At 46.2% G+C, this 27592-nt stretch overlaps 1 protein-coding gene across 1 annotated transcript; it reads right to left on the reverse strand.

The window, feature by feature from the left end:
• Nucleotides 1-20541: 20541 nt before the first annotated feature.
• Nucleotides 20542-27319, reverse strand: LOC147912879 (cell adhesion molecule CEACAM1-like). The gene is made up of 4 exons (XM_087421935.1): nt 27256-27319; nt 25478-25837; nt 23021-23082; nt 20542-20661 (listed from the first exon to the last, which is right to left on the reverse strand). The coding sequence occupies exons 1-4, from the start codon at nt 27317-27319 to the stop codon at nt 20542-20544; spliced, it is 606 nt and encodes a 201-aa protein (XP_087278061.1).
• Between the last annotated feature and the right edge of the window lie 273 nt (nt 27320-27592).

The following is a 27592-nucleotide window of genomic DNA, read 5'->3' on the forward strand; positions in this document are numbered from 1 at the left end:
TAATCAACACTTGAAGCCAAACGTGAGAGTTCTATGGGCTATAGGGCCATCCACATCTGTGACCATTCAGGAATCTGCTCTATCTATGGAGGTTTTAGGGCTCCAATAGGCTGGGACATGGTGGACACACCCTCTAGAGTAAAGGACAGGTTGCTGCACATGTACCTCCACCCAACCCACGAGAGAAGGATGAAAGGTGCTTCGTGGAGCCTTTGGCAGGACCTAAAGAGAATTCCATGCAGACTCCTAGGGTTCTAAGCAAGGCTGTGCCTTCTACAATTGAAAAACAGCTTCTTACCTCCTCGTAGGCCTTGGGAGAGAAGGAATGTCTGAATATGGGGCATAATGTGACCAGGGAGCCAGAACTCTTCATCTTGACCTCAGTTCTATCACACCCACCAATATAAGGTCAGGTGGGTAGAGCAGATGCATCACAAATGGAAGTAATACATCCTGGATTAGAGGAGGACAGGTGCCCAGACTGTCGTGGCACCTACCACTCCTCACTGACACCTGTCACACAGCTCTCACCTGTAGACTCATGGGCAGTTCACTCTGACTAGTCAACAAAGAAGGAAAAGTTTCCATACCCTCCAACTTCATTCTGCTCCCAATCCCCACCCCACATTAGCACCCTCCTGCGTGTCCGCAGTCTCCTATTCAGGCTTCCTCACTCACACACAAATCCCCTGGGGACATGGCTCACTTGCTGCCTCAGCTGAAGTAGGTCTCAGGGTACAAGGGTGAGATCTGGCTTTTCTACAGTGCTCCAGGCTTTGAGAGCAACCTGCACATGTCTCAACTGGTCAGAACTGGAGACTGGAAAACTCTGGCCCTCAATTCGGTCCTCACTGCCACCCCAGCCCTACATTCCCCACCATCCCCCAGGATCCATCCCAGATCCCTTTTGTAGTCTAACTACCCAGCCCTCCAATCCCTTCCTGAATTTATTCCCCACATGCCCTCAGCTCAAGTCTTCTGTGTTCATTGTGTTCTCTGCTGTCTAGTCATTCATCACTCTCCATATTCCTAGCCCCCAGTGGATGCTCACCTCCGTCTCCTCCTTGGCCCCTGCCCCATGTCTCCTTCAGCTTGTACATCTGGCACTTCTTCTTGTCCCCAATTTCAGGGCACCAATCTGAGTCTTCAAGAATCTTATTCTTCCCCCAGCCCTATGTCTCACCTCTCATGCCCATCCAAGTCTGGAAAGATGGCACCCCCAGCTTCAATGTACCAGTTCCAAGTGCTCCCCCCTCAACAGGTAGGTGAGCCTCTCATTTAGAATCCTCACCCTACCGTAGGACCCCCCAAAAAAGAGCTCTCCTGCGTGGCCCCACTAGATCCCAAGTTGTGTCTAACACCCTCAAGCAAAATGAGGAAGATTGACAACAGATGTTAGCTCAGGGCCAATCATCCCCCCAGCCCCCTAAAAAAAGGCATACCCGTGGAATTTCTAGTGCATGTCATGGCGACATTTCTCATGGATAAGACGATGCTATTTTTACCAGTGGAATTCGTAGCATATTTAAAGGAGTTACCAATGGTCATAAAATCGATGTGCCTGTCTGCAACTGAGAATATTCTTATGTTTGGAATGAGACATATTGTGGCTGCTGTTGAAAATCTGTTTGTGGTTAACTCTGTAAAAAATATCACTATTTCTTTATGAAGAAGCAGCTTCATGAACCAATATGTGCAAAGATGGTTTAAGAAAAAAATTATAAAGACATAGAAATTGAGTATAACTGGTGAATGTACCATGTTTCCCCTCCTCGACAATCATAATGGAAATTATCAATTGAATTATCATCACCAATGGAAGCCATCTGTAATTGGAAATATTTCTGCAACAAAGCACTTTTTTAATCAAGTTGGTTTTTTTTTAAAATCATTGATCTGCTTTCATCATTTTTTTATTGGCATAACATTGTTTATAAGGTTATATAAATTTCAAGTGTGATCATTATATTTTGACATTAACAAAATAAAAATCACACGATCATCTTAATAGATTCTTTCATCATTTTATCAAATCCACTTGTCTGACTAAGAAGACAGATTAGACACTGAGTAAAATAAAGTCTTATTAAATGGAATGCAGTCTATGGCCTGTTTCTGTGGGGAGGTCTGTCTGGAGTCCAGCCCAGGGTCTCTGACCTTGACCCTCAAGGGAGGCAGGTCAATGGGACAGAGCCCTGGATGGGGGTGGGGTGGAGGTCTCTCTGGGGACTGGGGCAGCCTGTCCAGTAGCTTGACCCTGGATCTGGTTTAGAGAATCTGGGAGGGGAGGCCCAAAGGCTAAAACTGTGGAGTTAAGAGTTCTCAGTGGTTTTGAGAACCTCCTGTCTCAGTAGGAGACTCTCCAGGGAGGCTGAGTCCACACCGTGGGTGGTCTGAGGGGCAAGTGCTGACCTGAGGGGAGGTGTAGGAACCTGGACCACGGTAGAAATGGCAGCCTGGAGGATAAAGTGCTGGAATGAAAGCACACAGGGAAACCTTCCAGAGGCTTCCTGAGGTCATCTTTTTGGTCACTGGGACTCTGGGGGCCCAGATCTGCCCCTTCTTAAAATATTGTCTGCACCTTCGCAGGTGGCTGGAATAGCCCTGCCCTACAAGCCCGTGCTGGTTAAAAGTCCTGACAACTGTACTGATCTGTGCATGTTCCTTTGAATGCACAATTTTTGAATCCCGGTTGGTTTAACATCAAACCAAGCCTTTTGGGAAAACACTGTAATAAACAGGCGTGTTTATTGGACAATTTAAACAGCTCATTGTGCTGTAGAGTTCCTTTGGTGTATGAAGAAATAAAACTGGAAATAGCTCTGACCCCTGGAGAGTTTCCCCTCCCTCCACATCTACCCCAATCATGTAGGTCCTTTGTCCTCACCCTCACCCCTTTCCTCATTCCCTTGGGCTCAGCAAGCTCCAAGGACATCCTGCCCTCTACCTGCTTCCACCTGGCACCCCAACACCCCACCGCTCTTCCTTCCCTCCTGCCAGGCTGCTCCTCAGCCCCTGCTCAGTGCCTCCTTCTTGTGCACTTGCACCCAATTCCCTGGGGAGCTTCCTATCTTGCAGACTCATGAGAAGAGGTCTTGGGAGACTAGGAAGGCGACATTTTGCTTTTTTAAGGTGCGCCTTGTCAATGCTAAAACAGCCAGACCCAGACCCCGCTTGGGCAACAAGCTGCACTATTTCACCCTGGTCGGAGCTGACACTGGAAAACCCTGGCCCTTGCTTTGGAAACTGCGATCCCTGACTCCAGCTCTGCCCACCCTCAGCCCAGCCTTCATTCCCACCCTTCCTCCAGGTGGGAGTTCCAACTCTCTTCTGATTCTGACACCGTGCACTGGGACTCCCTCTCTCGCTAGAATTGCCTCCTGGCCTCTGCTCCAGCCTTCTGCCCCCATGCAGTCCCCATGCCCTCCCATCCCTCCTTGCTCCCTAGACTCAGGTCACCCTCTTTGCCGAGGGCCCCTCTCCCTGGGTCCCCTTAGGCGCCTACCCCTGGCACCACCCAGACCTAAACTGCTTCTTCGCCCTGGAGATATGTGTCTGCCTGTCTCTCCCTCTACCTCGCTTGAGGGACACACTCTCCTCCCTCTGGTATCTTGACGTCTTGCTTTTTTTTTCATCCTAATGACTGCTCACCCTGGGATTCCCCAAATGATGTGTTTGGTTCTAGTGTCAAGGGCGCTCATCTGACCCTTCAAGTATCTTATTCTTTCCTCCAAACCCCATCCGTCCTCTCAAGACCACACCCAAGTCTGGAAGAGCGGCTCCCTCATCTTCACTCCCCCCAGCTCCAGTGAATCTCCCCCCAGTTCAGAGTCCTCAGCCTCACCCTGAAGACCGACTCCCTCTCCCTAGTCCTCCTACATTCTCTTTACCTTAAACCAAGACTATGCTCCGTATTCTTCTTCTCATCTTCCCCGCCAAGTCCTTACAATTTCCCATCCCCACTCTGCCAGGACCCCATCCCTCCATGCCACCCTACACTGCCCTCTGGTTTCCACATTTGGCTTGGCCCATAGGTCTCTCTAGGATTCAGCCCAATGCTCAGAGGCCAACCTGAGCAGACAAAACCCAACAGAGCCCAGAGGGTAGACTATTTCCCATTTCCCAATATCCGGGCTGTGGATTCTCTTTTGGACAGGCACACAGAGTTTGTGAAAACAACAAAAAAAGCCAGGAGATGAGGACATGAATGTCTGCCCTGAGGCAGATGCCCCCTGGAGGGCGCTGGCAATCACAAGGCAGTGACGTCCTTGGGGGCCCCTGACCAGGGTGGCAATTGTTTGTCTGCAAGAGCCCTGCCCTTCCACTTGCTGCCTTTTTAAGGCGTCCTCATATCCCACACCTCACCATGGTTGTGTGACAGAATATCTTTGAAAAATCGGTGTAGGGGCCGGTCTGGTGGCGCAAGCGGTTAAGTGCACACGCTCCGCTGCAGCGGCCCAGGGTTCGCCGCTTCGGATCCCGGGCGCGCACTGACGCACCACTTGGCAAGCCATGCTGTGGCAGCGTCCCATATAAAGTAGAGGAAGATGGGCATGGATGTTAGCTCAGGGCCAGTCTTCCTCAGCAAAAAGAGGAGGATTGGCATCAGATGTTAGCTCAGAGCTGATCTTCCTCACAAAAAAAAAAAAAAAGAAAAGAAAAAGCTGTGTGATCTGTTCCATCACATGTGAAGTGAAAGTGTCTGTGGAATTGGAACAATTTTGGTGGTCAGGGGCCCTTCCAGGTCTCTATCAAGTCGTTGGTTATTTATCGCAAAATCATTTGCTCGGTGTCCCCCCAGTGTCAGTGGGGAGACCTTTAAAGATGTCCTCTGCCTGATGTGCTGTCCTGTGGGGGCCATGGAGGAAATTTCAGACAAGGGACTAAGGAGTGAGCAGGGCATCATCTGGATGCCTCCAGAGCACATCTGAGTTGACCAAACAGCCACCTTGTTTCCAAATTCTCTAACAGTCCTGGAGGCCAGAATCCCAAAGTGGATTTCACTGTGCTGGAATCAAGGTGTCTGTCTGTAGGACCCTGCTCCCTCCTCGGACTCTGGGAGAATCTGTCTTCTTGCCTTTTCCAGCTTCTGGTGGCTGTCATCACTCTTAGCTCATGGTCCCCCATCACATATGCCTTCCTTCCCCCTGTTCCCATGGTCACACCTACTCTTTTCCTTCTGTAGTCCAGGCTCCCTCTGCCTCTCTCTCTCTCAAGAGAACACTAGAGATTACATAGAGGGACCATCCAGATAATCCAGAGTAATCTTTCCATCTCATCATCTATAACTTCATCACATGAGCAAAGGGTCTTTTGTTAGGAAATGTAACATTCACTGGTTCCAGCGATAAAACTCAGGATATATTTGGGGACAGTTATTAGCCCTACCACAGTCTTAAAAGAACTGTAAAATGTCTTATCTTCGTATTTTAAAAAGCTTTAAAGGCTATCCTGTTCCAATCCTGGGTACTTGATCTTGGTAAAGTGTTGTCCTTACAGTTGTACCTCCTCATGCCCCCAGCCCTGTAGGAAGGTCCCTTTGCTTGGCACCCTCTTGGCCATTTGCATTGTCAGGAATCCTTCCTGAAATCTGATTGGGGGGTGGTGACATTGGAATGAAAATAGGGCTGGCACCTGTGCACTGGCTCCTTGGCCAGGAGCACTTTCTTTGGGTGTGGGGCAAGCTCAAGGCAGCTCTATGATTCTAGAAGTGGCAGACTTGTCAGTTCTGAAGTTATTACTGGGACAAGCTAACAGACACACCCATTATGTCTTCCTATGGATTCATAACTGAAATAACTGAAAGACAAAGCTTTAGAATATCTACTAATGGTAGAATTATGAATATTTGTGACACACAAATTAGTGATGCTTCCAATGAACCAGTCACCAACATTCTTAAAACAGATGTCTACTCTTCTATTGAAGGCGGTTCTTATTTCTACTGGGCAATATTGCTTCAGCTGAGCTTGAGTTGACAGAAGAAAAGAGAGGACAAACTACAGAATGAGCATTACTCCTGGGATTGACAGATAGTTAAACCAGAGTGAAAAAAATGAAAAGACCAGGGAAAGGGTCCAGCTGCTTAATCTCCTCACACAATCCCTGGATCTAAAGGCTTGGAACCCCTGTCCTGTCCTCACCTCAGGTCATCCCAGAGTGGGGTGGGAGGGTGAGTGACCTCCCTTGGAGGGTTCAGTTCAAGGAGATTGCAGAAAAGGGAACCAGAGCAACTACTTCTTTGAAAATCTATCCTCATTAGCAACAGAACCATGGATTGGAAGACTTAAGATTGTTAAAATGTCCGTACTACTCAAAGTGATCTATAGATTCAAAGCAAGCCATATTAAAACCCAGTGGAATATTTTGCAGAAATAGAAAACAATCATCCTCGAATTCATTTGGTGTCTCAAGGGACCCTGAGGAGCCAAAAAATATTGAAAAAGAGCAAAGTTGGATGCTTGCACTTCCTGATTTCAAAACACATTACAAAGCTACAGTAAAAATAGTGTGGTACTGGCATAAAGACAGACATATAGACCAAGGGAATGGAATAGAGTCCAGAAATAAACCCTCCTGTATATGGTCAAATGGCCTGTGAGTGGACTGCCGAGACCAATCAATGGGGAAAGGACAGTCTCTTCAACAAAAGATGTTGGGAATAATGGATATCTACATCCAAAAGAACAAAGGTGGATCCTTATATTATACCATATACAAGAATTAACTCAAAATGGAATAAGATCTAAACTATAACATTCACAGAAGAAAACACAGGGAAAAAGCTCATGACATGGTATTTGGCAATGATGTCTTAGGTCAGATGCCAAAATCTCAGGGAACAAAAGCAAAATACACAAACGAGACTACACCAAGCTTAAAAACCATTGTCCATCAAAGGAAGCAATCAACTGAGTGAAAGGGAACCTACAGAATGAGAAAAAGTATTTGCAAATCATATATCTGTTGAGGGATTAATATCTAGAATATATAAAGAAACCCTAAAATTCAACAACCCCCAAAAACCAAAACTACCCAATTATAAAATGGTCAAGACACATGAATAGACATTTATGCAAAGAAGATATATGGATGGCCAACAAGCTTATGAAAAGATGCTCAACATCATTAATCATTACAGAAATGCATATCAAAACAACAATTGATATCACCTCATATCCATTAGGATGGCCACTATCAAAAAAGAAAAAAACACAAAAAACAACTTGTGTTGGTGAGGATGTGGAGAAATTGGAAACTTTGAGCACTGTTGGTGGAAATGTAAAACAGTACCGAAATAGACTTACCATATGATCCAGCAAACTCATTTCTAGCTTTATATCCAAAAGAATTGAAAGCAGGATTTTGAAGAGATGCTTGCACATCCATTTTCATTGCAGCATTTTCCACAACAGCCAAGAAGTGGAAGCAACCCAAATGTCCATAGACAGAGGAATGAAAAAAGGAAATGCGGTCTACCCACACCATGGAGTATTATTCAGCCTTAACAAGAAGGACATCCTGGACTTTATGCTGAATGAAATAAGCGAGTCACAAAAAGACAAATAGTGTATGCTTCCGCTTACATAGGGTATCTGTAACAGTCACATTTATAGAAACATAAAGAAGAATGGTGGTTGTCAGAGGTTGGGGGGGGAGGAGGAAATGGTGAGTTGTTCAATGAGTATAGATTTTCAGTTTTGCAAGATGAAAAAGTACTACAGATCTGTTGCACAACAAGAAGAATATATGTACACTGCTGAACTGTACACTGGTTAATGATGGTAAATTTAATTGTATGACTTTTACTCTAATTAAATAAAGATTTTTTAAGGAAGAAATTTGGGGTTCTTAACCTTTGAGGGGGCCTTTGAGAACCTCCTGCTTCAACAGGTGATGCTCCGGGTGTGATAAGTACAACATGTGGGTGGTTTGTGGGTTCATTTCCTGTCCAATCAGCCTATTTCAGCCTCTGCCAGTGCTCTTGGGGTCTCTGAGACTCTCAAGAGCCCACGATGGGGGAGGAGGCCCCAAGCTACAGTGACTGTGGGAGTTGAGGGGCCAAGTTGTGTGGGGGAGGTCTGGCCGGAGTGGAGAGAGGGGTGGAGGAGGTAGGAATGTGGAGGGGACAGATCAAAGGATTAAGAGAGCTGAAGAGTCTAAGGTGTAAACAAAGGGCAAATGAGGACAGGGGATGAGGAGGAGGGAGACATCTGAGATGAGCCGGGTTGGGGAGTTCCCATGCCTGTCCCCCAGTGTGGCCATTGAATTTCCCTTTGTGTTTAAGAAACATTTGCCTTTTCTGAAGACATTAAACTGAGTCAGTGCCTTAATGGTGACACATGTAGTCAGTGGCAGAAGAGGAAGGAGGAGGAGGGTTATCCAGGACATTAACAGATGGTTAAGAAAAAGAGAACATTTTTCAAAGGGCACAAAATATGTGTCACCTGATTAACTTCTTCCCAAGAACAAGCCCCAGTTAGGGCAGCAAAGGAACCCACTCAGGACGTCTGAGAGCTGCAGAATTGCAGAGAGGGGACCAGAGCAACTGCTTCTCAGCAAGCAACCATTTTTAGCCCCAAGAGAGCCAGATGGTGCACTTGAGACTGTCTTCGTTCTGTATTCAAGAGTACCACCAGGATTCACATTAAGAGACACGATTTCTTTTTTTTTTTCTTTTTAGTATTGTGGTAAAGTACATGTAACAAAATTGACCATCGTAACAATTTTTAAGTGTGCAGTTCTGTGATATTAGATATATTCACATTGTTTTGCAATCATTACCACCATCCATCTCCATAACTCAGATTACCTTGTAAAACTGAAATAAAACTATTAAACCCTAATTCCCCATCCTCCCCTCCCCCAGCCCCTGGCAACCACCATTACACTTTCTGTCTCTATGATTTTGACTAAGTACCTCATACAAGTGGAATCATATACCATTTGTCTTTTTGTGATTGGATTATTTCACTTAGCCTAATGTCCTCAAGGTTAATCCACATTGTAGCATATGGCAGAATTTCTTTCCTTTTTAAGGCTGAATAATATTCCATTGTATGGATCTATCACCTTTCGCTTATCCATTCATCCATCGATGGATATTTGGGTTGCTTTTACACTTTAGCTGTTGTGAATAATGCTGCTATGAACATGGGTTTACAAACATGGTTTTGAGTTCCTGCTTTCAATTCTTTTTGGTATATATACCCAGAAGTGGAATTGCTGGATCATATTGTATTTCTATGTTTAATTTTTTGAGGAATTATTATACTGTTTTCCACAGGAGCTGTACCATTTTACATTCCCACCAACAGGACACAAGGGTTCCAATTTCTCCACATTCCTGTCAACATTTCTTATTTTCTGGTTTTTTGTTAGTGTCCATCCTAATGCATGTGAGGTGGTATCTCACTATAGGTTTGACTTGCATTCCCTAAGAGACATGATTTCTCACCACGGCTTCTGAACCTCACACAACAGCCCTGGGCTGTGTCCCCATCTCGACTCACCTGCCCTGGGCGTGTTGTACTGACCTTCTCTCTCCCTGGGAGTCATTGCAGATTGTGTCTCACTAATGCCCAGCATCACTGCCTGCCAGTGGTCTGAGCAACTAGCCTTGAAGGGGCTGCCATTCCAGGGGCACATGGGTGGGGATGCAGGGTGGTGATGGATCTGAAGTCACAGAGGAAGGAGACCCTGCAAGGATCAAGAGAGCTGTGAGGGAGAAAGGGCGTGAGAGGAACCACAGCCCAGTGGGGATGCCTCTCCTGAGCTGACCTGGAAACGTGTGGCCTGCGCTGCTCTGGCTCTGTAGCCTCCTCATTCAAAACAGAGCATGGAAACACCAACCTCTGCAGCAGCAATAGGAAGCCCTGTCACTTCAGACAAAAACAGAGGGAACTGGTCCTGAAGGTCCTTTTGCTCTCCTGGATCCACTGCCAGATTGTCCCCGTCCCCTGAAAATATCCTCAGCACCTTGTTTTGTGCCGTAAGAGGAGAGCCCTCCATGCTCCTGAGGGAGACAATGCTAAAACTGGACTAATTTGGGCATGTTGACTTCATACACAATTAAGATTCTAAATCTTAGTAGGTTTATCATCAAACCAACCATTGGTGGAAAAAATATGTCCTAAATGGTTAACTGTTGATTAGTGTTTGAAAGGGCACGTTACACTGTAGAGCCGTTTAATGTATGAAGAAGGAAAACTGTGGAAATCGCTGACAGTGGAGAGTTACCCTCCCTCCAAGCTCATCCTTAATCTTCCTTGGTTTTCCCCGCTTTCCTCGGTTTTTGGGGTGAGCCCAGAGCCCGCTTTGAGAGACAGCTCTGCCCGTCTTACCAGGTCAGAGCTGGACAATGGAAATCCTGGCCTCACTCTGCAAACCTAGTTCCTCTGCACAGGTCCCACCCCGCGCCCACCGTCCTTCTCCCTCAGAGGCTGGCATCCAGAACCTTCTCCTGGCTGCTGCCCCCGAGTTCATAGTCAAGGACTCAGCCTCAGCTTCCTCCTCCTTGGTATCTGAACACCCCAACCCCTCTTGGCCCTGGACTCCCAGTCCCTACTAGATTTGTCTCCCTCTGGTCTGTCACCTGTCCTTTGTTCTGTGTGGGTCTGCTCATCTGGTACCCCCTCCTCATCCATGGTGTCTGTACTCTCTGTGTCTACCTCCCCTGGAGACACAGATCTCCACTCCTACAAGCTGCCGTTGCCTACCACCCCCCCCTGCCTTCACCCATCCACACCTGCAAGGGGCAGCCCTCCCAGGTACTCTCAGGAATCCACTGATGCCCCAGGCCTTGAGCCCTGCTCTGAGGGGTACTGACCGGTAATCAGAGGGCCCACCTCCTCTGGGTTGGTTCTGAGCCCCTGCGTCCTTGAACTACACCTGATAATCTCTGTGCCTCAGAGTCTTTATTTTTATTTTATCTGAAGTGACTACTCAGGCTCTATTGCTTGAAAATTAAAATACTGTTGTGTGCCTGCTGTAGAAGGAAGTTTTGAAACGGCAGTTTCTGTCTTTGTGTGGAAACATGTAGGAATGCGTATGTTCTGATTTTTTCATTGGCATTTGTATGAGTTTCCCATGAATGCACTGGGTTCCCTGGGCCGACATCAAGGTGTCTGCACTCGCTGCTCTCTCTGGTGGCTCTGGGAGAGAATCTTTTCCTTGACTTCCAGCTTCTGGAGACTGTCCTCGTTCCTTGCATCAGGACAGCATCACAGGCTCTTCATTCCCTGCTTCCCTCCTGACTCCTTTTCTCATTCTGGCCTTCTGTCCATCTCTTAGAAGGACCCTGGTATTCCATTTAGGATGATCCAGAATATTCTCCCCATGTCAGATCCTTAACTTCATCACATCTGCAAAGTCCTTTGTGCCATGTAAACGGACAAGCACAGGTTCCAGGGATCAGACTCTGGATACCTTTGGTGGCCATTATTCAGCCTACCAAACATCAAAATAACTTCACAGTGTTCAGAATTCATATAAAAAAGCTTTTGCAAAACCATCCTTTTCAAAACCTCTTTACTTGACCGTGGTAAAATGCTGTCTCCTTATTTGTACCTCTTTATGCTGCCCCAGCACTCGCTGTTGGAGGGTCCCTGCTGCCTCTCACCCTCTGGACATTTGCACTGCTGGTGTCACACCTGCCAATCTGGTTGGAGGTGGTGACTGTGGATGGATCATGGTGTGGGGCACCAGGGCACAGGCTCATTGGCCAGGAGCGCCTCTGCTGTGTGGGATGAGCAGAGGTCATATCCTTTACTTCTTTCATGGCTGACTCTCCAGGGATGAAGTCATAACCAGGACTGAGGCAGAAAGACACACTCACTGTGTTTTCCAAGCATTCAATTAATTCATGTGCAAGTACAAGGCCATGACAGTTCCAGTGGATATCGCGGCTGCATTTCTCATAGACGAGATAAGGACATCTCTAACAGACTAATGATATGATCAAAGAAAGAGTCGATGCTGTTCCTAAACCAGATGTCTAATTTCTAATCAAGAGGCCGCCTATATTTGTAGTGGGCAAGATAGCTCCAGTTCTATAACCAGTTGGTCATGAAATGTTTAAAAACGATATCATTTTTTTTCAAAAATGATGTCTCGCAAACCAACAGCAATGATTGTGGTTTAATTACTGTTTAGAAATTGAGCACAGTATCTACACAACCAGATCATCCTGAAATGTCTAAAAGATAAAATCACAGCTGGAAATGATAATGTTTATGGTTACACAACATTGTCAATGTACTTAATGCCAAAGAATTGTATGCCGAAAAATGGTTAAATTGGCAAATTTTATTTTTGTGTATTTTACCACAATAAAAAATAAAGTTAGGAAAAAAATAAAGAACGACCCCTCCTTACTGCCGTAGGTTTGATGCTTATAACCTAATAGAGAGTAAAGGATTTAAGAGAAGTTTTCAGTTGGCGTGTGATGTGGGTTAATGGAAGTTTGAGAAGACGAACTCCAACCCCAATCTCTAGATTCAGGTGTAGTTGGGAAAACTGTGAGGGAAATAATGGGTATGGCCATGAATTTAGGGAACTGTCACTTCTATGTTCAAGGGAGGAGCTTGTGGCAGGACTGGACCTAGAGGCGCTTCTGTAGCTGGTGATGAAGCAGTTCCTGACTTGGGTGCTTACCCAGGTGGTAGCTGTTATGTTTTGTTAATTTATGCCTATATAGCTTATAAAGAATTTTTCATGGTTTTCTTTCATAATCATCTTATGTTTAAACATATAACTGTCTTATCTTTAATATGAATAATATTTTTACAAAAGTATAATGACCCATTTTAGATAAATGGTATTATTTGCTCTTTATAATTAATGAAGTCATCTATTAAAAGAAGACTATATAGTCCTTTCAAAAGATAGAATAATCATATCTCTTTAAATATACAATACTCAGTTTTTTTCAAGAGTAATGAGCTTCTCCTCGAAGAAAAGAAAATGATTATATTTTCTTTTTAATTTTATTTATTTATTTCTTTTTCCCCAAAGCCCCAGTAGATAGTTGTATGTCATAGCTGCACATCCTTCTAGTTGCTGTATGTGGGACCCGGCCTCAGCATGGCCGGAGAAGCGGTGCGTAGGTGCATGCCAGGGACGCGAACCCGGGCCGCCAGCAGCGGAGGGCGCGCACCTAACTGCTAAGCCATGGGGCCGGCCCCTGTATTTTCTTATTAACCGTGAAGATCTTGCCCTTTGAAAAGTACAATACGGTTTTAAAAATATATGACCTTTGCCTTTCAAAATATCCAGATCATGTCTCGTAGACATTCAATGATCCTGCCTGTAATAAAGGCAATTTAATGTTATGTGTCATTTCCTGAGGAAGTGTAAAAATCTAGTAGTGATGACAATGGCACACACACATGCCAACCTGGGTGTATCTCAGAGACACAATATTCAGGAGAAAGAAGCCAGACACTAATCCATGGGTCTAATATCTGTAGTATGTGTAAGTGTGTGTGTGTGTGTGTGCGTGTGCGTAGATAAGAGAGAGACTAGTCTTACTGTTTGACATGGGCGTGGGTAAGTGACAACACCAGTGTGAGTGTCTATTTTCTCTCTGTAAAAGCAGCATGACAACAGTGTGACTCTCTAAGGGTTGTCACAGAAATGACGTGAGGAAAGGCATGAAAAGCCAGGAGGGTGGACTCTCCACAGGGACCCCCAGTGTTCCTCCTGCAGAGAACTTCACCCAAGATTTTGGTCCCACTGCATCCCCTGTGCACAAAGTTATCATCTGTCATCATGACTGGATTTCATCAAGTTTTCAGAGCCCTCATCATTTTGAGTAGGTCTCTGTAGGAAAATTATTCCAGGGAGAGGGAACAGCCAGTGCAAAGGCCCTGGGGCAGGAGCTTGCTTGGCCCCATTGAGGGTCAGGAAGCCACTCTGACCACAACAGATGGGATGAGGAGGATCACATGAGATTGTACGCAGGGCCCAGGTTGTACAGGAAAGTGCTACTCAGAGGGTGATCTGCAAGGAGCCAAGGAGCTTCGGCCAGAAAGTAGACCAACCACACCACTAAGTGCCCTTTATATTTCAGCTGACATTTTCTTCATTGCAAGACATTCTGCACCAAAACACAGAGTTAATTTCTCTTTTGGTAGAAACTCCCTGTCTTGCTGCAGACCAGCACTGTGTCACCTGGGCTTGTGGGCTGTGTTGAAGACATTGGATTTTGGTGTGATTGAGATGTGAGTGACAGGAGGGCTTTGAGCACAAAAAGGATGACCTGACTTGGATTTGAAAATAATTTCACTCTGAGGATTCAGAGATATCTACTGTGAGGAGATAGGAATAAGGGAAGGGGGAACAAGGAGGTGGCAGGAAGACCAGTTAGGAGACTATTACAATAGTCCCATGTAGGAGTGGTGGTGGTTTGCACTTGAGTGTTTGGATTCTACTTATGTTTTGTAGATGGATTGCAGGGTTTGCATGTGGATTAGAGATTAGTGGGTGAGCAATAGAGGCATCAAGGATAGTGCAAACATTTCTGACTTGAGCCCCTGGAAGGATGGAGTTGACCTTGACTGAGAAGAGGAAGACTCTGGGAGGATCAAGTTGGGAGGTAGGATGAATAAATGTTTTGGTTGTGGACATGAAACATTGGAGGTGCCCCATGGCGTCCTGGATAGACACCTCAGAATGACTTAACTCGTCCTCTTCCAACCCACTTGAGAAACACGAGAAAGCCTGGGAAGCTGAAGACAGCAGTTCCCAGATCTCTGATAAAAGATTCACACAAGTGAAATGTGGAAGAGGAAAGTGGGTCCTGTGAGCTGCAGGTGGCGCCTCTCCTGACACTAAAGGCCAAGGACTTGTGGGTCCCAAGCTCATCTCAACAAAGAGACTGCAGAGGTGCTGTGGCCCAAGACCAGCGCAGTGTCTTGAGTTCCCAGTTTTTCATCAAGGAAGTAGGGAGAGCTTCCTTAGCAAGCTGAATCTCTAGTCCTGCCTTAGGAGATCTTTCTGGAAGCTGCAACTTGAGTCTTCTTCCTAATATAAAATTTAAATTTTTAAATATAAAAATTAAAATTAAGTTAATAAGTAATAGTTGTCTAAAAAAGGAGCAGGCCATTTATGGACTTGTGATGATACTAGGTCATGTATTGAGGATTATGACTTTTTAATTCCATCCCCATGATGTCAAAAAAACCAACTGAGAGAACATGTCAGTCTCTATCATATGTCATGTGGACAAAGACCTAAGACATTTGGGCTTCTCAGGTGAGTCTTAATCATGTGTGTAAGGCTTGCCTGATGAGTGCATATCTTATTCATGCAGCTGACCTACAACCGCAAGAAGATGTAAACTTGGTGTCATCCAGCCCACGGCATCCAGAAAAATGAAGTTATTATTCTGTTCCTGATAAGCACACTGTGAGTAAAACCAGTCCTGGCTCCCTCGTCTTGTGTATTCTGTTTCCTGTATTTGTGACAACACTGGACTTGGCCATGATGAGCCCTGTGTCTCTGTGTCCTGTTCAGAGTGATCACAGGAAGCTCCTGACTTGTCCTGTCTGGGCCACACTGAGGAGATCTGCCCCACACAGCAGCAGCTCCTCTGGACGGAACCAGAGTCATCTCCAAATAACATGCTCTGAAGCTACTTACTGATTTTCACTTTTGGGCATTATCTAAGGTCTTCCCTCTTGGAAGATGAGGACTCAGCTCCTTTCCTCCACATCACCATCATACACCCCCTTCCCATCCCCATCTCTCCAGTGTTTCCCTAAGACCAACACTCCGTGTGGACTTTATGATGTCTATTTAATGGTTTTCTCCTTTTAGCGAACTAGCTCAATCAGCTAGTGATTTATTTTTGCCGCCTTAGATGTGGAGTCCAAAATTTGAATCTCTGAAGTTCATCAGGCCTGGAGAACCTTCCCTCTGTGAGCTACAGAAAAGGGGGGTGGTGGGGCGCACAGTTAGAGACCTATAATGACGCAGAGCAGAAACCACCAGACTCCTCCACATCTCTCTTCACAACCCTCCAGGTTCCCCTGTGGTGGTGCCGCCCTCTGGTGGCCAAATTTCAAAGTGCACCTCCCAATGCGGTCAAACTTTCTTTCCAAAGGGAGCCCATCAACCTATGGTCACCCCTGCTGCAGAAGCAGCAACATCAATTGCAGGACTAGGAGTAAAGTAAAAATCAGGGCTCTTTGTTCAAAAATCATGAAGAATGTCAAGATAGTGAAAGCACAGCATTAAACCTACCACAGGCCCTTCTTAAGTGAGCTCACAGAATGCGAGCCCACGAAGCTGGCCCTACCCAGCAGAGCAAATGGATGTGTTCATCCTCCAAGTCAATTCCACACCAAAATCAAGTCATAAAAAACCTACAGACCTACAGCACCTATTGTACTGAATGGTGACAACTAGAAGCTTTCCTGCTAATGATGAACAAGAAATGGCAAGTATTCTGAACGCCTTAGTGAGACACGTGTGCTCCAAAGGGTGTAAGTGGATGCCTGCTGATAGTGAAGATAGAAGACAATGACATCAGTGTTGACAGTGACATCAGTGACAGGGTCAGCTCTGGTTATCAACACTGTAGGCCAAGTGTGAGAGTTCTATGGGCTGTAGGGCCATCCACATTCGGGACCATTCAGGGATCTGCTCTGTCTATGAAGGTGTTAGGGCTCCAATAGTCTGGGGCATGCTGGACACACCCTCCAGAGGAAAGGACAAGTTTCTGCACCTGTACCTCCATCCAACCCACGTGAGAAGGATGAAAGGTGCTTCGTGGAGCATCTGGCAGGACCTAATGAGAGAGTTCCATGCAGACTCCTAGGGTTCAGAGCAAGGCCATGCCTTCTGCAGCAATAGAAAAACAGATCCTGACCTGTTTCTAGGCCTCGGGAGAGACAGAGTGACTGAACATGGACTGTAATGTGACCAAGGAGCCAGAATGCCTCATCATGACGTCAGTTCTATCACACCCACCAAAGTAAGGTCAGGTGGGGAGAGGAGAAGCATCACAAATGGAAGTGGTACATCCTAGATAAGAGGAGGACAGGTGCTCAGACTGTCATAGCACCTACCACTCCTCTCTGACACCTGTCACACAGCTCTCACCTGTGCACTCATGGGCAGTTCATTCTGACTAGTCAACAAAGGAGGAAAAGGCTCCACACTCTCCAACTTCATTCTGCCCCCAATCCTCACCCCCACCTTAGCACCCTCCTGCCTGTCCCCAGGCTCCTCTTCAGCCTTACTCAGCCACACACAAATCCCTTGGGGACGTGGCTCACTTGCTGACTCAGCTGAAGTAGGTCTCAGGGTACAGGGGTGAGGTCTGGCTTTTCTACAGTGCTCCAGGCTTTGAGAGCAACCTGCACTTGTCTCAACTGGTCAGAACTGGAGACTGGAAAACTCTGGCCCTAAATTTGGTCCTCACTGCCACCCCTGCCCTGCATTCCCCACCTTCTCCCAGGCTCCATCCCAGATCCTTTTTCTAGTCTGAATATCTCCTGCTCAAATTCTCTTCTTGACTTGATGCCCCACGTGCCCTCAGCTCAGGTCTTCTGTATTCATGGTGTCCTCCATCCTCCAGTCCTTCATCGTTGTCCAGACTCTTAACCCCCAAGAGATGCTCATTTCCCTCTCCCTGTGGTCACCTGTCCCATGTCCCCTTCAGCCTATACATCTGGTGCTCCCCTTAGTCCCCAGTGTCAGGGCACTAATCTGAGTCTTCCAGATCTTTCCTTTTCCCCAGTCATATGTCTCACATCATCCAAGTCTGGAAGGATGGCGCCCCACCTTCACCGCACCAGCTCCAGTTGCGCCTCCCTCAACAGGGGGTCAGCTGCTCACTCATAATTCTCAGCCCCATCCTGGGGTCCCCCCAAAAAGAGCCCTCCTGCGTGGCCCCACTAGATCCCAAATCATGCCTGACACCCTGCAACCCCACCCAGGATTTCCTATTCCTCATCCAGACTCCGTGTGGTCCCCATCCCTCTCTGGCCCCCTTCAACGCCCACCTCTGCTTACCCACACTTCACCTCACTGCCGGGTCTCCAAGGATTCAGCCAAACACCCCAGAGACCAAAAGCAGCAAAAGGACAGAGAACCAGAGGACAGATCCTATTTACCATTTCCCAGGTTCCATTTGTGGACTCTCCTTAGAATAGGCACATGGAGATTGTGAAAACAACAAAGAAAGCCAAGAAATGAGGACACAGATGTCTGGCCTCAGCCCGAGGCTGGAGAGGGCTCTGGACAGGGTGGTTCTGTGCGGGTATACGGGTGGCTGACGTGGCAGGGACTGATTGTCCACTGGAGTGATTGGGTTTTATGACAGAATAGTTTAAAAATCTGTGTGATCTTCTTCCCTGAAGGTGAGGTGAAAATGTGTGTGGAATGAGAACACTGTTGGGGTCAGGGCCTCTGTGGGGGGCACCTTCCACATCTCTGTGAAGATGTTGGACTTCAGCTCACAGAGCTTCTCAGATTCTGGGGTCAAAGGCCAGGTAGGAGGCAACCTGGGACCCGAGAAGGTTCTGGGCAGTCGGGTCATCTCCTCCTGTGGATGCAAAGTCAGAAGGGAGGGAGGAAAATTGGAAATGTTCATTTGGAGGATTGTACCCAGATAGGGAAAGAACTTAGAGGATTTGAAAATATGGTGAGGATTCACACTGCGTGCAAGATGCCAGGATCAGCTAAGTGCATTCGGTAATGTCCAAATAAAAATTGTACGTGACTTGATTCAAGAACACTGTAATAGAGGAGAGAGGACGAACTTAACCCCAGAAACAAAAGGCTCAGACATTTTAAGAGCTGGTAGAGGGCATTGTAGGCACTTGTATTTGCTAATCAGCCTTACTCAAAAGAGAAGTACAACTTCTGATAAAATCCTGACGGGAGGTACTTTTACAACTTGGTTGTAAAGGGACTCACCAAGTTAGGCTCATGCCCTCCCTCAGAGACTGAGACGTGGGGGCAGGATCTTCCAAGAGGATTACCTTTCAAAGGGATGGGCCCAGGCCCTTGGGAAAGACATTCCCTGGATTCTAAACCTGGCAAGAAAATTTTAAGAAAACTTGTATACATTTCAAAAGGGCAGAGAAAGAATCTGCAATTATAGATTTCAATTACATTTCTATCAGAAACGCTCTAAGGAAACGGAGGCCAGGGGCCTGCAGTCAGCAAGAACTGTCTAAAGTTTAGTTGAGTGTTGGGGAACGTGAGGGTCTAGGTCATGACAAAACTGCTTTCTGCACAGCGGGAGGGAAACTCAACTCCATCTCAATCAGCCAAGACCCAGCCTGCATCTCCATCAGTTCCCTGCAATTTATAAACGTGCAAAAGAGCAGAGAGACAGTGAACAGGGCCAGAATCTGAGCATCAGAAGGCTCTGCTTGCTGGACGTTCCATGGAAACACAACACTTCTCCAACAGTCACTTTCCGTTTGAACAAAGTTCGTCTCTAAGGAAGAGTGTTCTTGATCCCAAAGCAAGGTTGCTCTCACTTGATTTGGCCCGATTATTTACACAGGTGCAGCAGGATTGCACACTCACCACAGAGTTTCTCCTCTGATGCAGGTTTTCCTAAGGAGCCTCAGATGGGACTTTTAACAGCCTCTTGACGTTAGGAAGCCTAGACATCAGGACCCACCTGCAGTCTCTAGAGCTTTGAGTGAGGCCCTCTCTTCTCCAGATCCTCAAAATACACATCAAGCCAATCTTAGCTCCCTGAAGTGTGGGTCATGTCTGATCCCATGGGCGTCATTCTCAACTAGGACAATCGAGTCAAAGCCATGGTTGTACCATCAATGTTTCCAATGATATCCTAGTAACAAGGAGGACAGAGTCTTACTGAACCTACACAAATAACTCTATTGCCATGGAAATAAGAATGCTCAAGAAGACTTTAGGAATTCCTGAGAGGAATCAGACAGGGAGAAAAGGATCAGTGTTGATACCCGCATGGATGTCCTTCTGTCTATTCCCATTGTTTGTGTCACAGTTCTGGCGCCATCCACACCTCCCCCAGAGGAGTGATAGAGCAGGGATTCCTAAGAGCTTATTGTTTGCTCCCACCCTACATTGCACAACCACTGCCCGCGCTTCCACTGGGGAGATGGTGCAACTGAGACCAACAGGAGCTGGGGACTGGAGTGGAATGTGACCTTACGCCAACAATAATGACAATGTCAGTTCACATTGCTGAGCATTTATTGACTCAATGCAAGTCTTCTAAGGAATTTCCACCTTCAGCATTGACTATCACAACAACTCTACTTGAAAAGTGCATCAGATCATTATTTTACAGATAAGGAAAAAAATCTATTCAGAGTTGAATAACATAGAGGAGGGTAAGAGAGCCAGAGGGCCAGACTCATCTTTCACATTGAGCCTGGGGAGGTCACTTTTGCTGGAACTGACCGAGTTGGAGGCCTCACATTGATAATTCCTGGCATCCTCCATCCTGACTGGGTGTATGGCGAGGGTGCTGTTGTCCGGGGACAGCTTCAACATCTCTGTGAACCTCAGACTCTGGTCACTGAAGAATCACTGGATGGAGATGCTGGTGTCACTTGTGAGGCAGGTCAGGACCATGGAGTCCTTATGTTCTGTCACTGGGGTCCTTATGTCCTCTGCGGACTCTGATGGGGGGCTTTGAGACCGGTGCTGTGGAGAAACAGAGGAGGTGATTGACTGAGAGTGAGCCTGGGGCCTGGGGCCATGCTCCTTCCTCAGAGATCTCAGCCACTCTGTAAAGGTGACCCAGAGGATGGCCCTGAACCCTGCAGAAGGATGAGCATCTTTGTTCAGGTGACCATCTGTAAGGAGAGGGCTGCACCGCTCATTTTGATCTCCCCCGGTTGACTCCTGAACTGTCCCCCTGGACATCTCTGTATTATTAGCATCAGAGTCCTCTTCTCACCCCACATGTCCTACAACCTCGTGATCAAGTGGAATTTCTCTCTCATGGACTTTCATTGATTTTTTCCTAGAACATTCTTTGACTTCAGAAAAGAACAGGCCACATTCTCTAGATGCTCTTCCGTGTGTGTTGGGGAAGGCAGGCTTGCCAGCTCCGTCCATCTCTGGGGCCAAGGGAATGCTACAGAAAGTGGGAGGGCATTGACTTCTTGTGAAATAATTGATTATGTATTGGGGATGGCCCCACCCAATCCTCACCACCTTAGGACCTGAAGAGCTTCTCATCTAAAGAATTTTTCACTCTGAACTGGACTTTTATTTCCAGGTCTGTAGATTGAATATCACAGTGAAGGAAATCTCTAGAGAGAAGTGGTTACAGTTTTATCAAAAGACAGGCAGTGTTAGGAATAGGAGGAAACTACTCAATATGACAAAGGTCATAAATGAAAAGCTCACAGCTAACATCATACTCAATGGTGAAACACTGAATAACTTGCTTCTGTGATCATGAACAAGACAAAGATGCTGCTCCCACCACTTCTAGTCAACATAGTAGACAGGTCCTGGCCAGAACAATGAGGCAAGAAGAAGAAATAAAAGATATCCACATTGGAAAGAAAGAAGAAAAAGTATCTCTTTTAGTAGAAGACATAATCTTACATGTAGAGAATCCTAATGATTCCACCCACAAACAAAAAAACTGTTAGAACTAATAAAGAAATTCATCAAAGTTTCAGAAGACAAAATCAACACTCGAAATCACTTACATTTTTATAGAATAAAAATAAACAATCCAAATAAATTAAGAAAACAATTCCATTTACAATAGCATCAGAAGTTGAAAATACTTAGGAATAAACTTAACCAAGGAGGTGAAAGATGTGTACACTGAAAACTACCAAACATTCTTAAAGAGATTAAAAAAGACACAAATAATGGAAGGACATCCATGTTCATAGATTGTAAGAATTAATTTTGTTAAAATGCCAGTATACCACAAATGATCTACATATTTCATGTAATCCTATAAAAATCTCAAAGAAATTGATGCAGAAATAGAAAAATCCAGACTAAAATTCAAGGGAACCCTGATAGTTAAAACAGTCTTTAAAAAAGAGTATAAAATTGGAGGATTCACACTTTCTGATTTCAAAACTTACCACAGAGCTGAAGAATTAAAATCCTGTGGCACTGACTGAAAGACAGATCTAGATCATGGAATAAAATAGAGATCCAAAAATAAAGCCTCGATTATATGATCAAATGATTTTGAGAAGGGAGCCAAGACCATTCAACAGAGAAAGAACAGTCTTTTCAACAAATGGTGTTGGGAAATTGGATATCCACATGCAGAAAAATGAAGTTAGACCATTGCCTTCCACCACATACAAAAATTAACTCAAAATGGATCAAATCTTAAGGTAAGACCTAACACTCTAAAACTCTTCGAAGAAAATATAGGAAGAAAACTTCATGACATTGGATTTGGCAGTGATTTCTTTAATATGACACTAAGAACACAGGCAAAAAAAAGACAAAATAGCTAAATTGGTCTTTGACAAAATAAAAACTTTCAGTTCATTGAAGAACAAAATCAACGGAGTGAAATGTAACCTATGGAATGGGAGAAAATAATTTGCAAATTATGTGTCAATAAGGTGTTAATATCCAGAATATACATAGAACACCAAAACTCAATAAGAGCAAAAACAAATAAGATCATTGAAAATGGGCAAAGCACTTGAAAGGACATTTCTCCAAAGAAGATCTACAAATGACCAATCAACATTTGAGAAAGGCTCAACATCACTAATCATTAGGGAAATGCAAATCAAAACTATAATCAAATACCCCCTCATATCTATTAGAATGGCTACTTTCAGAAAAACAGAAAACAACAAATGCTGGAGAAAATATGGAGAAATTGGAACCCTTGTGTTTTGTTGGCAGGGAGTTAAAATGGTGCAGTCCACCATGTGAAATGATATGGCGATTATTCAACAGATTGTACACAGAATACCTTATGACCTATTAGTTCCAGGTTCTGACTGTTGATGGACCACATAAGGTGGTATTCCGAGTCTCAGGTTCCCATTCAGTCTACAGGGTCTTTGTGCTCCACGGGGCTGGAGTTGTTGCTTGTGATGACAGGTGTGGGTAACTCCACTGTGCAGGGAACAGAGAGGACATTGCCCTGTGTGGTACCTGGTTCCTGCCAGGCATCTTCAATCAGAGTTGGCATCTCTCACCTCTCAGCCAACCTAAGTCCTTAAAAGAATAAGGCAGGTTTGTGTATCTGAAGACAAATTCATGAGGATCTGAGTGCTCAGAGAACATAAGGCCGCCTGCTCTGTGTCTGGGAGAAAGCACAGACTTTCTCAAGTGTCAATATGTTAGCAGGGTTTGGTCTTGAAAAGACATAGCATGGAGGTCAGTGTTACCATCACTCTCCCACACTGCCCTCCATGCCTCTGCTGGTTCTTCACTGTCCAGCTGACTGCCTGGCCACTCAGGGGTGATTCCTGCCCACTGCACTCACCTCCATCACCCAGAGAGGTGTGTTTTCTCTGAGGCACCATGTTGCAGGTTCTCCTAGAGATGGGTAATGGTGAGTCTGGGACATGAGGACCAGGAGCAAACAGAGCAGTCAGGTGAGTGTTCAGGCCTCAGGGCAAAGATATGGATCAGATCCTCCCACATGATTGTGACTGACATGAGCGTGACCCAATAAATGATAGAGAGAGTCCAAGGAACGATCCAGAACAGAGTGAGGGGACAGGCAGGAGCTGCCTGGCTTTGGCAGCAGAATCTTATCTCTCCCTTGGTCTTTAACGTCTCTTGTGTCTCTGCTGAGGGCAGGTGTGGACGTGAGCAAATGCAGAAGGTCTGACTGATGGAAAGGGGGGAGCCTGAACTGGCTGCAAATCTGGCCCTAGTGGACCGTCTGTGTTTGGTGGTTATGAGATCAAGATTTGATGAGAAGTTAAAATTCTTCCATATGGGAGAATTATGACTAATACTCCAGGATCTCAGATGAATTGTGGGAAGGAATGTTTCTCTAGAGAGCACTGAAATACCTGCTCATGGTCCTGAGCCCCTGGAGGGTCAGAGGACATGTCCTATATGGCCAGAAGTCCAAGGACTCGGCATCCAGTCTCTGAAGGGATTTTGGATCATTCATTCATTCACCATTCATTCATTCCTCCATCAAAAGCAATTGAGAGTGTGTTACCCACGGGCCCTGTGCTGGTTTCAGGGGTAGAGTAAGGAATGAGATGTCAAAGTCTTCCCTTTCTACTCCAGTGGAAGTGACCCCAACACACCAGCAAACAAATAAATGATGTCAAGTCCAGTGCAGGGAGGTTGATCATCCACCTGAGGGGGCAGCCTGGACATTCCCTGCACTGACTCTGATTGTTGATGCAGGTAATTTAGTTCTAGAGTAAATGGTGATGAATTCTCCATTTGCTCTCACTCCCCAGGCCAGGAAGTCTCTTTCTGAGCTGGAGACACATGAGAAGAAAGGATCTGGACTGACAATTTGGACTTGGGGTCCACAGACACCTGATAAGGCCCCTGGTGGAGGAGAGGATGGGGCTGTGGTTATAGACAGTCCTCCTGTCTGCCGCTCATGGTCTGTGGAACCTGGTTCAGTGGCTGTATCTCTCTTTGACTCATTTCTCCTCAATGACGTAGGATAAATATACAGCTGCTGGATTGTCAGTGAATAATCCTTAAATACTCATGGTACATGACTTAAATCTTGCCAGAAAGGAGCTGCCCATATGAATGGCATCTGTTATTGTTGATTTCAAGAGAGAATGCCCCCAGGACTCATCCCTGGTGGATGAGCTGCCAGCAGCATCTTCTCGCCTCTGTTCCTCCCCTGGGGATACTGACCTTCCTATGGAGTCTCCTAAGTCTCCCAGGGTAGTCAGTTAATGGCTTGGGGAACTTGTCCATCTGTGTTCTCCATGCTGAGTCTCATGTGAAGGATCAGGTTCCACCCCTGCCCAGATGCAGCTCTTGGGGATGAGCCCTGGCTCGTGACCAGCTCAGGAGCCTGGGGACTCAGGAAGCCAGGAAATCCTTGCTCCCACTCAGCCCTGCCCACAAGGCCACAACCCAACCTTGGCACAGGCTCCCCAGGGTCACTGGAGTCAGGAGCCCTGGGCAGGTGCTTACTGAGCTGAGGTTCTCTGTTAAGATCCCAAGGGGATCCTCAGCCAGGCCCTGACCAAGCCCTGCAGGGTCTTTCTCAGGGCCATGTTCCCGGGGATTGTCCCAAGGGCCTGGACTGAGATTGATCTCCTTCTGCTGAGTTACTCCCAACATCTGGTCCTTCTCTCTGCAGAGAGTGTCTGCAGGGTCTGGATTCCAGAAAAGGAAATCCAGTCTTTTAAAGTTTGTCTCCACTGTGTGTATCCTGCACCAAATGCTCAAATCCCAACAATGGACCGAATGCAGAGGGGGATGTAGGCACAGTCCAGGCCTGTCAGTACTGTGTGTGAAGGAGAATTCACCCCACCCAACACCCAGAGGTCAGAGAGGAATCACTCACGGTATACGCAGAGCAGTCTAGTTCCTACATCACTTTTCATATTTCTCTGCAAGGCTTGTATGGTATAGTATCCTGTGTCCTCCTGGGTGACCTTCTGGAGCAGCAGGGATCCATTGGAGTATAGTTTCTCTCGACCATTGTATCTAGGCCCTGGGGTATTTTCTGATGTATCTATTGCATATGATAGAATTATAAGTTTGTGGTCTACTTTGTCCCCTTTGTACCAGACATAGCCATAAAGATCCTGAGGCAGGTCGGAGACAAGGAGTAGAACATCCTGCCCCACAATAGCATTGGGTGGCACTGATCTGACAGTGAGTTGGGCAGTGATGGGTGGGTTCCAGATGGTTAAGAGCGAGACTAGGAGGGAAGAGAAAGAGATCAATCAATGTTTGGACCTTGTTGAAAATAATAAGAATAATGAGAAGTTTTCACTGATTGAGGTCTATGGGGAAGCCATTCTGGGTTAAATCTGGTTCAGAGTAAAACTTGTTTTACCCAGAGCAGCCTGACTGTGGCCCTCTGCCCGCGCACTGTACCTCTGCTTCAAACATTCCCCAAAGCAAAGAATGCATCTTTAAAGACAGGGTGAGTGTCCCCTTTCCTGACTCCAGCCCCAGTACTTCTGGACCATAAGCTTTCTTCCAAGAGCATCAAGGACAAGTTGACTTGCTGTGTATGTGCTGAGCATCTCCTTGTGACTTTAAAGTCATTGTATTCCTGTCATACTTGATATATGTTCTTTATTCTGAAGTGGTCTATAACCACGCTCTGCCCCACACTTCCCTGGAGTGCTTTCTTCCCTGGGGAAGAGAACACCTTTGGGTTGGTCCTCACACTATCTCCTTAAATATTTCTCTAATCTATAGATTGGTTATTGATTATTTCCTTTGACAAGCTATGTATTGGGATGGAAAGATGAGGCTCTGGGTCCTGAGCAGGTGTCTTCGTCTCTTACACTTGGAGTGTGTGTATGTGTGTGTGTGTGTGTGTTGTGTCTACTGGTCAAGGTCAGCAGCATGACCACCATTACTCAGCCCCTCTGAACTTGTTATTTCCTCTGTTCCCAACACTCTTCCCAGGTGTCTGCCCAGATCAATCCCTCACTGCCCTCAGAGCCCTGCTCACTCTCAGGGGCATCCTTGGGAGATGTCTTCCCTGACCACCTGCTGTAAAGACCCTCTGTCTTCACTGTCTGACCTTTCCCTGCTCTGTTCCCTTCGTGGCACTTGTCAGTCCCTGACATCACATTCTAGATCTCTTTGCTTGTCTGTCCTCCTCCCCATGGAATGTGAGCTTCTGAGGGCAGGGACTTGTGTGATCTAGTTGTACCCGCAGTACCTGGAACAGGCCGCAAACACCTGTGGATGAGTGAATGAGTGTTCCCAGGGCCCTCCATGTCCTGCTGTCTATTTGTCAATTTCCAAAGTGTGGTCAGTAAAGACAATGTTTAGTGTCCCTAGTTCATTTTTTTTCCAGTGTCATCCTCAAATAAATTATTATTATTATCATCAATTTTCAAAAATGAGTCCTCAGTGATAACTAACTTGGAACAGTACAGTAATTGAGATATTCCTACCCCTCACCACTTCTAGATTGTGAAATTTTCCACTTGCTGAGCCCTCCTCCCCTCGTCCTACTCTGCTCCCATATTCTGTCCCCTCAGGTCCCAAGAGAAGTCCTCTGTCGTCTCTCAGAGCCCCATCCTCGCAGGAGACCCCACCCAGTCTCTGTTCTCCCATCCTCCCGCCCACCCTCAGGGAATGGTCCCCTCTCACCTGCTAGCAGGAGCCCCTGCCAGTGGACACGCCCTCTGTGGGCAGTGGCTGAGGGGGATTGCATGGTGGCTGCTATGTTCTCTGTCCCTCTGTCTATGAGAAGAGCTTGGGCTCCAGAAACACTCACAAGCACTGCTGTCCAGATGCTTCGGCTCTGCTGTCCTTCCTCCCTCTGTACTGGGCCTCCACCCTGGGCAAGAGCACTTTACCTGGTCACATGGGCCAGGGGTGGCGTCTCTGCCCAGGACCCTCCTCCCTCGCCTCATTCCTGCCTGCCTTGTCCCTTCTTTCTTTTTCTCTTCTATCTATATTTCTGTTCCTGGGATCTACGGACTCC

The sequence above is a fragment of the Ceratotherium simum genome, chromosome 33 (genome assembly GCF_057802395.1).
Source record: "Ceratotherium simum simum isolate JZ-2026a chromosome 33, ASM5780239v1, whole genome shotgun sequence".
Lineage (NCBI taxonomy): Eukaryota > Metazoa > Chordata > Mammalia > Perissodactyla > Rhinocerotidae > Ceratotherium > Ceratotherium simum.